Consider the following 12,073-nt stretch of genomic DNA (forward strand, 5'->3'; position numbering starts at 1 on the left):
GGTGCTGAGCATCTTTTTATATTATTAGGCCATTTGTATTGACTCTCTGTGAACTGCCTGACATTTTAAGAAAAGCTTCATTACTGGACTGTAGGTTTTCCTAACAATTGCTGTATAACTCTCACTTCTGTGTCATAAAAATATCTAATTAATATCTTAAACAGAAGCTAAAACTAAGTATACATATTTTGTGCATTTTCTAAAATCGTGATTTGTGTGTTTTGTTTTTGTTTTTTATAACCTAGAGCCATGGAACTGTTAAGGGTAAAAGGTCAAAGATCCTGGTCTGTTGGACTGTCAGTAGCCGACCTGGTTGACAGTATTGTGAATGATAAAAAGAAAGTGCATTCTGTATCAGTTTTAGCAAAGGTAATTGCTATTCTCATTCTCTCATCATATTTTAAAATATTTATATTATTAATGTAAAGCCAGAAAAAGTGCTGTTCACACTGTAACCCAGGTATCTTCAGTATCACCAGCTTTTAGAGTAACACATGGGAGAAGACAGTTTGGTCTAAGCTCTGTCCTGCTTGGCTATAGGAAGTCTGGGCTTCTACCAGGTTGCCCTTCACCCCCATTAATTTTTGGAATCCCCAAGAAGCATTTATAAATTCCACAAACTTCTTCTTGTCATTTATCTCCTCAGCCAGCCAGGTTACCCCAGACCAACGTGCCAACTTGTCTTAGCCAATCATCAGTCTGCTTCTCCAGTTCAGTTTGTCCTTTACTGCTTTATTCCAAGTATAGAGTCCCTAAAGCACAGCTAAGGTGAGGCACAAATGCTTAACCAAATGTTCATGAAAACTTAGGAATACCAGAAGGGAAATAAAACATGGAAGGAAAGACTGAAAACAGATTACCAAATTTGACTGCACTCAGAGTCCATGCTAAACCCCTCCCCTGGGAATTCACTCTGACATTTTTCTTAACCCCCAGCCTGTTACTCATATTGCAGGGGGCTAGCTTACCTCCCCATAAAGTGGGTGTCTTTGACCAAGTTCCGTTTCACAAAAATTTTGTGAAACAGTGACTCGAATTTAGAAAATAAATGAACAATTTTTTTTAAGTTCAACTTGTATCACTTTGTACTTCTAGGACCAGAAAAGCTAGGAAATATCCATATTTATGGTATTATCTTTTTTGCAGTGATTCGGCTCTAATATAATCCCAATTTTTTTCATTTCAGGGATATTATGATATAAATAGTGAAGTGTTTTTAAGTTTGCCTTGCATCCTTGGAACCAGTGGAGTGTCTGAAGTCATCGGGACCACAGTGAAAGAAGATACAGTGACTGAGAAACTCCAAAGCAGTGCATCATCAATACATAGTCTCCAGCAACAGTTAAAACTTTGATTCTAAAGTTCAGAGTTACTTGAAAGGAAAGGTCGTTTAATTTTACCAACATATATATAGGGCTGAGAACTTCTGTGTCTTATTATTTATCCTTACAAACTGCTTGGTTAAGGTAGATGGTTTCTTGGTTGGCTTTGTAATATGAATCCTTAGGTAGTTAGATAAGAAGGAAAAAAATCTAATTTTCTTTGTTGTTCTTGAGATATCTATACTGTTCTTTAAACCTACAGCAGAGATAAACGTTCATCTGCAATATGCATCATTTTAAAATTATGTATCCTCAATTAGCACCTTTAGCACTTTGGGAATACTTTGAAAATGATACATTTTTAAAGGAAAATTACTCTTTGACTGTTATAATAACCATGATAAGCCGAAAGCCCAGTATGGATTTACAAAATCTGTGCCAGCTATACACTCAAAGGATCCACAATTTAAGCTATTAATGTTTCTTCTTTAAAAACAGTGGGTAGTAATGATAATAAAGCATTTTGTTTTCCCTCTTCAAATTGATTAGCTACCACAAAAATGGAAAAGAATTTTACACGTACTTTAAAATAGTAAAAAGGAAAATGAAATTTTTTAATATATGAAGAAAAAGTGTACTTTAATTTCCAGTGGGACTGTCCTTTCTGTAATTTTCTATAACCTCTTCCTAGGCTATATAAGATCTCTGACATCTCAAGAACGCACTGTGACATTAGTAGAACCATAGAGAATGTGTATTTTTAGTGGAAGTAGGTTATGAATGAAAGCCAAGCAGTTTAAAGCTAAAATATGAGGCTTTCGTAAAAGCCATTGGTCTTAATGGGGAGAGGTTGGGTGGGCTGATTGTCTGAGCAAATCCTTTAACTACTCCTGAAGAAATGATTTACTTTGGTGATGGGTCAATAATGACAATATCTTCATATGTGAAAGATAGCATATTATTACGAATGTGATGCACAGCTAAGAGCAAGAACTAACATCAACACTTCTAGTATTTCTGGCAATGTGATGAGCACTTTATTGTTTTATTCCTCAGGATTATTTATTAATCCTCACAGTAACCCACTGAGGAAGGGACTATTATCATCATTTTATAGAGGAGGAAATTGAGGTTTAGTGCCCAAGATCTCATGACTAAGGGACACTTACATACAACCTCTACTTTTTCTAAGTACGAGAAGAGGGAAAAAGCATAAAAGCGGAAATAGTTACCACAAGACCCTAAAGCTGGGGTTCTATACTCTTATATTCTCATGTAGGGGCTTTTTTTTTCAATATAGTTTTTAGAAAGACTGATTCTCTGACTTCCCAGACTTGCCCTCAGCAAATAGCTGGGGGGAATGGGGGAGGTACGCACTGAAGTAGGCGTTTAGTTATTTAGTCATTCAGTTAAATAAGTGGGAGCCTGCTATACACCAGGTGCCATACTGGGCACTGCAGATACAGTGGTGAGCAAACCTGGACTAGGTCCAAGCCCTCATGGTGCTTATAATCTAGTATGGAAACATAGTAATCAAGTCTCACAAGTAAATGTCCAATGCAAGTGTAATAAGTGCTGTGAAGAAGTCCCAGGTGCTTTGAAAGCATATTATAGGTAACCCAAACCTGGTCAATGAGATGGGAGCCAGATGGATTATATGGGCAGACATACCTTAGGTAGAGAGGAAACAGTCAAACTAATGCTGATTTAGAAAATAATGGATGCTTATAATGATGAGCTTAAATCATAAAGAAAAGGTGAAATTATATTCAGTGTTCCATGTTTAAGTAGAAAAGTATTTAATATGCTTGGAAAGATTCACACTATAATGAACCGGTGTAAAAACATTGGCCATTTGAAGAGAAGAGCATTAGTTCTGTGTAATTTCACTGCATGGGTAGGTTATTTTGGTGTTAACTCTAATAGTATATCCTCACTGTCCTTTTGTATGAAATAAGAAATTAAAACTAAAAGGACCATTTCTTGTGTTTTTAAAGTCGCCTTTTCTAATATCAGATACCTAATTGTGCTCTTGAAGAATAACCTAATTACAAGATACTGTATAAATAGATGAATTGCTAAGAATTCACTACATTAATTATAAAAGGAACATGTCACTACAACAATACTTATTGCATCTACTGTCATCCCGGGTACTGTGTTAGAATCTGAGAAGTGAAAAGATGAGTAATAATAGCCCTTGCCCTACAGAAGCCCACAATATAGAAGTAATTCTATCAGATATTTCCTTGAGTGTTGAGTATTATAAATCATATAGTAAGTTCTATATATAAGTCAAGAAGCAGTACCACCACCACCTCACTGTGATTTGGTGATAATTTGACATTCATGATGCTTCTATTAACTTTCACTTTTTTTCATCTTTCCAAAATCATGCAGTGTCTCTTGTTATGGTTTTTAATGGGGCTTGGATTAAAATGCTTCTTTGATATTGTAACAGATAAATATTTTATTTTCCAATTTACATTGTAGTTATTCTTAAATATCAAGAATATTGAATAAAATAAACTTTGACTTTAAAATTACGGGGGGATTCCTAATTTATTGGGTGGAAGGAAATATATTCAGATTGAGGAGAAAGATTCTTTCCTATAATTCATACAGTCCCCAGGATATTTAGTTACTTCATTTTAAGTGGCTTAAGTGCAAAATGAAGAGAATGGATTTTGTTAATTGTTTTCAAACTTTAAAAAATTATTTTTAACAAGAACACCTTTTGAACAATATATTGCCTACACTCTTCCAATTGATAAAAGTAGAATTGCTGTAACTGGAGGTGCTCCTGGGTAAGCTGTGGCTTTAAGAATAGTTTGAAAAGCACATTACTTTTAAGTGACAAAGAGGTGTAGGGAAGGATAGACTGCCCTATAGTTTGGTTTGACTGGAGCTGTGTGCTTAACTAATATATAGTGTCCAAAGAAAGATACCTATTAAAATAGACTTTATTTTGTCTGTGTTGGCAACAATGTATAATGATGCTTCCACATGTTGTCAATTAGACCCTCTTTGTGTATGTGACCTTCACTTAGATGCCAATTTAGAAGAGAATTAATACCACAGCCTGTTCCCCAGTAGCACTATGCTAATATCATCCAAATAATACTTCACACCATCAAACCCAAGCTTTACAGTACCTCGAACGGCACTGTACTTACAAAACTGGTGGTGATGTGCAATAATAATGACTAATATAAATGACCATGAGGAACTTCTATGGGTATAGAAATTCAATTAAGATAGAGTACCTACTCTTGCACTGTATAACAAGACAATGAGGATCTGAAGATGAGTCTGCCCTCAAAGACTTGGACTTTGTTAGTGGACAGGCTAGTACACACACGGAATCCAAGGTAGAAGGTAGGATGTCTGGCACCAAGGAGAAATGGGGGCTTGGATTAAAATGCTTAATCCAAGCATTTGGATTAGGGGAATGATTTCCTGTAGAAGAAATTACTGCCTGGCTTCCTGTGAAACGAGGGCTCTGCACTTTGCCCTCGGGAATGTAGTATGATGAACTTTTCACCTTAAAAATGAAAAACCACCTGATAATCAGAGACGCTGGGCATCGCCTTTTGCAAGCCTTTCATCCTAGAGTTGGAAAAAACTGAAGCCCGAACCAGGAGTGCATTTGCCTGCTATTATCAGAAGGGCAAGTCAGTGGCAGAACTGTTTTCTGACTCCAGTCCAGTGCCTTCCCACTTGATGTTTGTCGTTTAAGCTCACTGGCAAGATCTTCGTACTTCTTCCCCTCCCTGCACCTGCGCTCTTAGTCTAAGGGCAACTGTCAAAGACCTGCCAATCTTACCCCGGCTCAGAGTTTCCACCCTCGGAACAAAAGTGCACTCTTGGAAAGATTCACACCATAATGAACTAGTGTAAAAACACTGGCCATTTGAAGAGAAGAGCACAAAATTGCACAGGATTGCTCGGCCTGCCAAGCTCTAGCCACGCCCACCCTTGGTCACCGACCTCGGAAGTGACGTAAGGGAACCGGAAGCGCTGGCGTGGTGGCCTACTTCCTGTTGGTAGAGGTGGGGGGGGTGGGGGGTTGGCTACGCGGTGTGCGACTGTGTGGGGCAGCCTGGGGCAGCCCCGGAGCGGCTGACCCTCTGCCTGTGGGGACGGGAGTCGCGAGGCGGCCGCCATGGCGGGGTCGGAGAGCCAGCTCAAGAAAATGGTGTCCAAGGTGAGGCCGCGGCGCGCTCGCCTTTCGGCGCGCACCCACCGCTCCCTTCCGCGCCGCCCGGGCCTTTCCGACCAGCCTAGCGAGCCCCTCCGGGCGAGCCCGAAGCCCCGGGCAGTGCCCGGCCGCCTCCGCCGCCCCAGCCCCGGGATGCCTGTCGCCCGGTGCCGGAATCCTGGGCCGGGGCCGGCGCGGGGTGGCGACGGTCAACAAAGGCGCGGAGCCGAGGCTGCCTGCCACCTGCCGCCCGTCCTTCTCTCTTCAGGGAGAGAGTTTGGAGCAGTCTTTGGGGCAGTATACTTTTCGTCTTAGTTTTTATCAACACAAAGAGAGGGTTGTACTTAAAACTCGGTCGTGGGCACTCCTCCACTTGTGTCCCAGTGTAGGATTCGTGCGTCTTCGCCCTTCCCTCCCGGCCCCCGGAGATTGTGTCCTTTTCAGTTTGTATTCTTCACGCAGCTCAATAGCCGACCCGCGGGAGATCATAACTTGGTTTAATTGGCTCAGTTATAAGTAAAAACGTCCTTGAGAAGCCAGAATACCGGTACCTCACTACATCGGGTGAAATAAATAGAATTCCATTACCATTTCAGGGACTTTGATTTGCTAAGAGTGACTACCTTTAATTGTATGCTACTTATAACGCGGAATTATTTGGTTTGAAATTTTTAATCTTCACCGTTCAAGACCGGTGTATTTTTTTCTTTTTTATAAAAGGAGGTAGGCATTTTGTATTTAAAGCCGTGAGTTATTTTGACAACTACTTAAAATGTGGCATCTGATACCAGAGTGAACTGGGTGTTTTTTTTTCAGTTTATCAAAGCTAATTGGAATAAGATGTATGTGAAATGGTTGAGTGCAGAATCTTCTCCAGTTAAACGATTAGCTTTAGATACTTTTGTCAAAACAAGAATGGTAGGAAGCAAAGAAGTGTAAACAGTTTTCAATAGTATTAAAATACACTATTATGTATGAACTTATTCCTTTGAAAAATATACTTTTCCCCCCAGTAAAATCATCCCCATAGTCTTTGATTGAAGAGCAAATAATCTCTAAAGAGTGAGTGATGGTTTTTTAAATAAAGCTTCTCTTGATTGTTCTAATCATATCTTCTAGGCTTCTGATTTTCTTTCTTTTTTAAAAAAATTGAGGTATAGTTGATTTGATTTTCTTTCGATAAAGTAATTATCTTTAGTTGTAGAGGAAGTTTTAGGGAGCCCTAGAAGATTGTGGCAGAGGTCTGTGTTGTAACATTTATATATTGCTTTTTTTTTTAAAGTACATTGTTTTATATACTATGTAACTGAAGAGTATCTGTTCTGTACCATTTTTTTTAATCTTTAAAGTTGATAACATTGCCCTTAAGGTTTATTCCTTAATTTATATGTATGAAGGTATTTACATACAAGGACAGGAATATTCAAATATTGGTTTTGAATTTTTAAAACCATAATTAGTTTTCCTAAACTTTCTGTAGAGGAACCTGCCTTCAAAGACAGAGGCAGGACATCTTTAGAAGATATTTTATACTTCCACCTGTCTTTTCCGTCCACCCTCTTCATATCCTAAGAACAAAAAAGGACATAGGGAAGAGGTGGGAGAGGGCATTCTGTCTTTTGGTTCTTGGCTCGGTTTCTGAAAAACTGAGTCTCTTACAAGTGGTGATGTCAGTTCTGAGTATCAGTACGTTTTCTCTCCAGCCTGTGAAGAGATAGATAGGTAGGAATAGTAAGTAGGATAATAGAAGCAATTTGTGGAATTTCTTCCTCCTGGTGGAGGGCTGGCTTCAGCTGTTATCCTTTCAGTTGGGTGTGGTCCAGTGTAGGCATTGGTAGCCAGGACCTTGGACACATTGCTAGGGTGATGGTCTTTTACTCTTTATCTGATTCTGGGATTTCCATCACCCAACATGTTACTTTGGGCCACCTGCTTTTACTTATGTCTTTTTTGAGGTATAACTGACATAGAACAGTATATTATCTTTTGATATATTACTACAGGTATTTTTTTCCTTTGCACATTTATTTTAGCTCCCAACTTAAATACAGCTTTTAGTTTAACAACCTCTCTGTCATTGTTTTTGCAGTTAAGAGAGGTATATTTATACTATTGGTCCATCTTGCTTTACACAAATAACTTTTATATTTTTCATACAGACAACTACCTGTATTCTTACATGCTACATCTACAGCATTCCTAGAGGTGGAGTCACTACTAACTAGGTAGGAGAGAGCTGGCACATTAAAGATTGTAATGCACTTCACACTGTTTTAGATTCTAGGGATACAACAGTGAACAGAAAGTGTGGAATTTAAATTCTATTAGAAGGCAACAAACAACTCAGTAAGTACATTAAGTAAGTAGCATGTTAGAAGGTGTTAAGTACTTTGGAGAAAAGTAAAGCAGGAAAGGGTAATAGAGTGCTCAAATGTGAGAATAGGATAGGTTGCAATTTTAGAGAGTAGTAAAGGAAGGCCTTCCTGAGGTCTATGAGCAAGACCTGAAAGAGGTGAGGAAGCAAACTGGAACAATCTGGAGTAAGAACATTCCAGGAAGAAGGAAAAACAAGCATAAGGGTCTTGAGACAGAAGCTTGTCATGCATGATAGAGGAACAGCAAAGGGAGCTAAGGGGGCTGGACTGGAGTGAGCAAGGGGAAACAGTGCTGAATAAAGGGGTGGTAGATTTTGGAGGGTCTTGCAGGCCACTGTAAGCACTTTGGCTTTTACTTGGAGTATGGTGGGAAGCCCCTGATCTGTTACTTGTACTTGGAGTATGGTGGGAAGCCCCTGATCTGTTAACAGTATAGCTCTAGCTGCTGTGCTGAGACTAGACTGTAGGAGGTTCAGTCGAGTGGAAGCAGAGACAACTCCAAGGAGGCAGTTGTAGTAACCTAAGTGTAGCTATGAAGATAGTGAGGAGTGATCAGGTTCTGGATATTTTTGAAGGTAGAGCTAACAGGGTTTTCCGACAGACTCACTGTGGATGTGTAGGAAAGAGAAGCATCCAGGATAATGTCAAAGCTTTTGTCCTGAGCAACTAGAAGGATACAGACATGAAAGACTGTAAGAGGCATAGATTTTGGGGGGAAGATAAGGAGTTCAATTTTGATCATGTTAAATTTGACATTCATTAGATATCCAAGTGGAGATATCAAATTGGTAATTGGATATACGTGTCTGGAGTTCAGGAAAGAGGTTCAGACTCAAATTTTTAAATTTGGGAGTTATCAGTGTATAAATGTTATTTTAAGCCATGCATGGAGATCACCAAAGGAGTGAGTTGAGATAAAGAAGAGGACCAAGGACTGAGCCCTGGGGCTCAATATTATTAAGATAAGAGGTTAGGAGAAGAGAAAGAACCAGCAAAGACACTGAGAAGGGGTAGACACAGAGAGGAGAAAAAGCAGCAGTGGTGTCCTGCAAATCAAGTGAAGAACATGTGTTAAGAGGAAGGAATTGACTTGGTCAAATGCTGCTGTGATAGGTTAAGTAAGATGAAGACTGAGGATTGGCCATTGCATATGGCCATGTGTGGCAGTTACTGGTGACGTTAATGAGCAATTTCAGTGAAAGTGGAAAACCCTGATTGGAGTGGGTTTGAAGAGAATGGGTCTAGTCTTTGAGCATCAGTGGTTAACATCACGGAGAGATACCTAGATGTCATATGCTACTTGATGGAAAAACACCATCATCTGTGAAATGATCTTGCCAGAGAGAGGGGAAGACAGTGGAGGAAAAAAAAAAGTAAAATTTAGAAAAAAATCATGAAAAAGATCATAACTTCCAGATCCAACTACTAATTCACAAGAAATACAAAGGAAATAGGAACATACATATTAAACTACACCAAGGGGACGCAGTTAGCAAAATCCAAACTGTGGGAGCTTCTATAGGACAAATGAACCGATTTCTTCAACAAGTAAGTTTGAAGGGGTTAAAATAGAAATGGACCCACTGATGAGTAGTTAAAATGTGTTATATCCATATAATGGAATATTATTCAGCAACATGAATGTACCTTGAAAACCTGCTAAGTGAAAGAAGGTAGTCATAAATGACCACAGACTATATAATTCCATTTATATGAAATGTCCAGAATAGGCAAATTGATAGAAACAAAGTAGATTAGCAGTTGTCTAGGGTGAAAGGGGATGTCGCTGGTGGAGTGAGTGGGTGATTGCTACAGGTTGTGCATTTCTTTTGGGGGTGATGAAGATGTTCTAAAATTGATAGTGGTGGCGGTTGTACAACTCTGAATGTACTAACAGCCACTGAGCCTTACGTAAGTCACTTTAAATGTGTGAATTATGTGGTATGTGAATTATATCTCAGTAAGGCTATTATCAGAAAAGAGGGGTGGGAGAGAATCTGTAGATTAAAAGAGGCCTAAAGGACATTTTCACATTGAAATATGTGGTCTTTATTTGGATCTCCATTCAAACAACAACAACAAAAATGACATGAGACTGCATATTTTATGATATAAGGAAATAGTGATTATTTTAGTGTGATAATAGTATTGTAGGCTTTTTTTTAAAGTTCTTATCTTTTAAAGATACGTACTAAAATATTTATGGGTAATAGGATATGATGTTACCATTTGCTTCAGAATAATACAGGAGGAGGGAAAGGTGAATGAGATTATAGATTAAATAAGATTGGCTATGAGTTGATTGTTGAAGCTGGGTGTAGTGCTGAAGCAGGGGATTTATTATACTGTTCTACTTTTGGATACCTTTGAAATGTTCCATAATAAAAAGCTTTAAGAGGAGAGAGTAGGAAGAGAGCAATTACGGACAGCAAAAGTAGGAAGCTCCTTGCAGGAGTTTTTGCTGTAAAGGGGAACTGAGAGAAGTTTGGTTGTAGGTGGAGGGGGAAGGGAGGTAAGGAATGTTTTTGTGTGAATAAGACAGGAGAAAGAAAAATATGTGTGTGGTAATAGTAGTGATCCCATAGCATGGAAAAGTTGGTGCTTCAGGACAAAAGAGGTCAAGAACTGCTGAAGAGATGCCTTTGAGTAGACCTGGATTTATTTCCTAATTTTTCTTGTATTTTCTCCCTTATTGTCTATCACTGTCTTTTGTGCTGGTCTCTGAGATTTCTTTGACTTTATATTCTAATCCTTCTATTAGATGTTTTATTTCTACTCTCACTTTTTTTTATGTCCAAGAGTCCTTTTCTGAGTGTTCTTGTTTTATGGATACAATATCATTTCTTCTTTCTTTGAAATTTTTAATGCTAATTCTTTTTGAAGTTTTCTTCTGCTCCTTGCATTATTTTTATTCTTAGTTCCTTCTTTCCGTTTCCGTCTGTGACATGTTTCTTGGAGTCTTTCTTTTTGGAATAGTGACTGTTCCTTTTTAAGAGAGAAGCACTAAAAGGTGATTGATTGAAAGCTTTGTGCATGAATGGAGCTTGTCAGCTGGTGAGCTTCAGTGTGTTGTGAACAGATGGGGATCCCCATCTCCTGATTTCCTAATCTGCTAAGAGTGTGTAAGCAAGGTTCCTAGTTTTCCTGGACTGGAGTGGTACAAGGCAGGGGTATGAGAATACAATACAGCACATGGTAAATTGCAAAATAGTATTGACGATGAATGCTGGAGAGGGAGAGATCGTTTTGGGCTAAAGGGAAGTCTGGAAAAGGATTCATTGAGAAGGAAAGTGATGTAAACTAGGTCTTTGAGAATGATTAAGATTTGATTTGGCGGAGGACCTTTTAAGTTGGAAAAAGAGCTAAAATGGAGGTAAAAGTTTGAATAGGTGGCAGGAGAAAAAGCTACTGAGGTTCTTTCAGTCTTTATTTAATTAATGTTAATGATCACTCAGAACCATTATACTTTTAAGAAGAGTGCTATTAATAAGAAAATTAACCTAGCAGTAAAATATGTGCATTGGTTTTAAACTAAATTCATTTGTAATTTTCCTTTTCAGTACAAATACAGAGACCTAACTGTACGTGAAACTGTCAGTGTTATTACTTTATACAAAGATCTCAAACCTGTATTGGATTCATATGGTGAGTTTATATAATAAAAATATCAAGTACTATACTTTGAGTTTACTCTTTTTGTTAATAATTGTAGGTTTCCCATTTTCCCTTTAAGTTTGTTGGTTTTTTCATTGTAGGACTAACCTTCACCTAAAAAAAGTTGTGAGAGATAGGAAATTACAAGATCTAATAATAACATCTTACATTTGTTTAGTTATTTTAAGTTTTAATATACTACTCTAACATAGAACTAATGCAAATTTAGAATTAGAGGTGATGTTAAAAATAGTTTAGTCCATCATTTCCCAAAATAGTATACATAGTTGTGAAGAATGTTGCTTTGGGGGCATGGGTAGAGGGGATTCTGAGGTTAAGTTTGAGCACTTACAGATTAAACAAAATTAAATGGGTTTCTTTACAACAAGATTTCTCAGAGCCTTTAATATGCTAATGTGTCATTATGCCTCACCAAGGGGGGAGAGAAGATAATACATTGTTCAGTATATTCTAAAGTTAATTAAATAGTGAACCTTTTTTCTCTCTAGAGCATCTCTTTA

General features: G+C 38.3%; 2 protein-coding genes across 11 annotated transcripts in view; both read left to right on the forward strand.

Moving 5' to 3' along the window:
• UEVLD (UEV and lactate/malate dehyrogenase domains) overlaps positions 1–3,868 on the forward strand; it is a 46,987-nt gene extending 43,119 nt beyond the window's left edge. For 8 of the 9 annotated variants that reach the window (XM_060159536.1, XM_060159535.1, XM_060159537.1 and 5 more), the window contains 2 exons: positions 246–369; positions 1,187–3,868. In XM_060159536.1, the coding sequence (XP_060015519.1) occupies positions 246–369; positions 1,187–1,354 (292 nt within the window). In that variant the 3' untranslated portion in view covers positions 1,355–3,868. The remainder of the gene's footprint in view (positions 1–245; positions 370–1,186) is intronic. The other variant, XR_009542412.1, reaches the window with a different exon arrangement.
• A 1,505-nt stretch (positions 3,869–5,373) lies between these two features.
• The window catches only part of TSG101 (tumor susceptibility 101), a 57,463-nt gene continuing 50,763 nt past the window's right edge, over positions 5,374–12,073 (forward strand). Inside the window, exons 1-3 of one of the 2 annotated variants that reach the window (XM_060159547.1) lie at positions 5,400–5,529; positions 7,683–7,748; positions 11,459–11,543. Coding sequence is in view for 1 of the 2 variants with exons in the window: in XM_060159546.1 (XP_060015529.1) it covers positions 5,488–5,529; positions 11,459–11,543 (127 nt within the window). In the remaining variant the exon portion in view is untranslated. Of the gene's footprint in view, positions 5,530–7,682; positions 7,749–11,458; positions 11,544–12,073 lie in introns of both variants that reach the window. The other variant, XM_060159546.1, reaches the window with a different exon arrangement.

This window comes from Lagenorhynchus albirostris, chromosome 9 (assembly GCF_949774975.1).
Source record: "Lagenorhynchus albirostris chromosome 9, mLagAlb1.1, whole genome shotgun sequence".
Classification (NCBI taxonomy): domain Eukaryota; kingdom Metazoa; phylum Chordata; class Mammalia; order Artiodactyla; family Delphinidae; genus Lagenorhynchus; species Lagenorhynchus albirostris.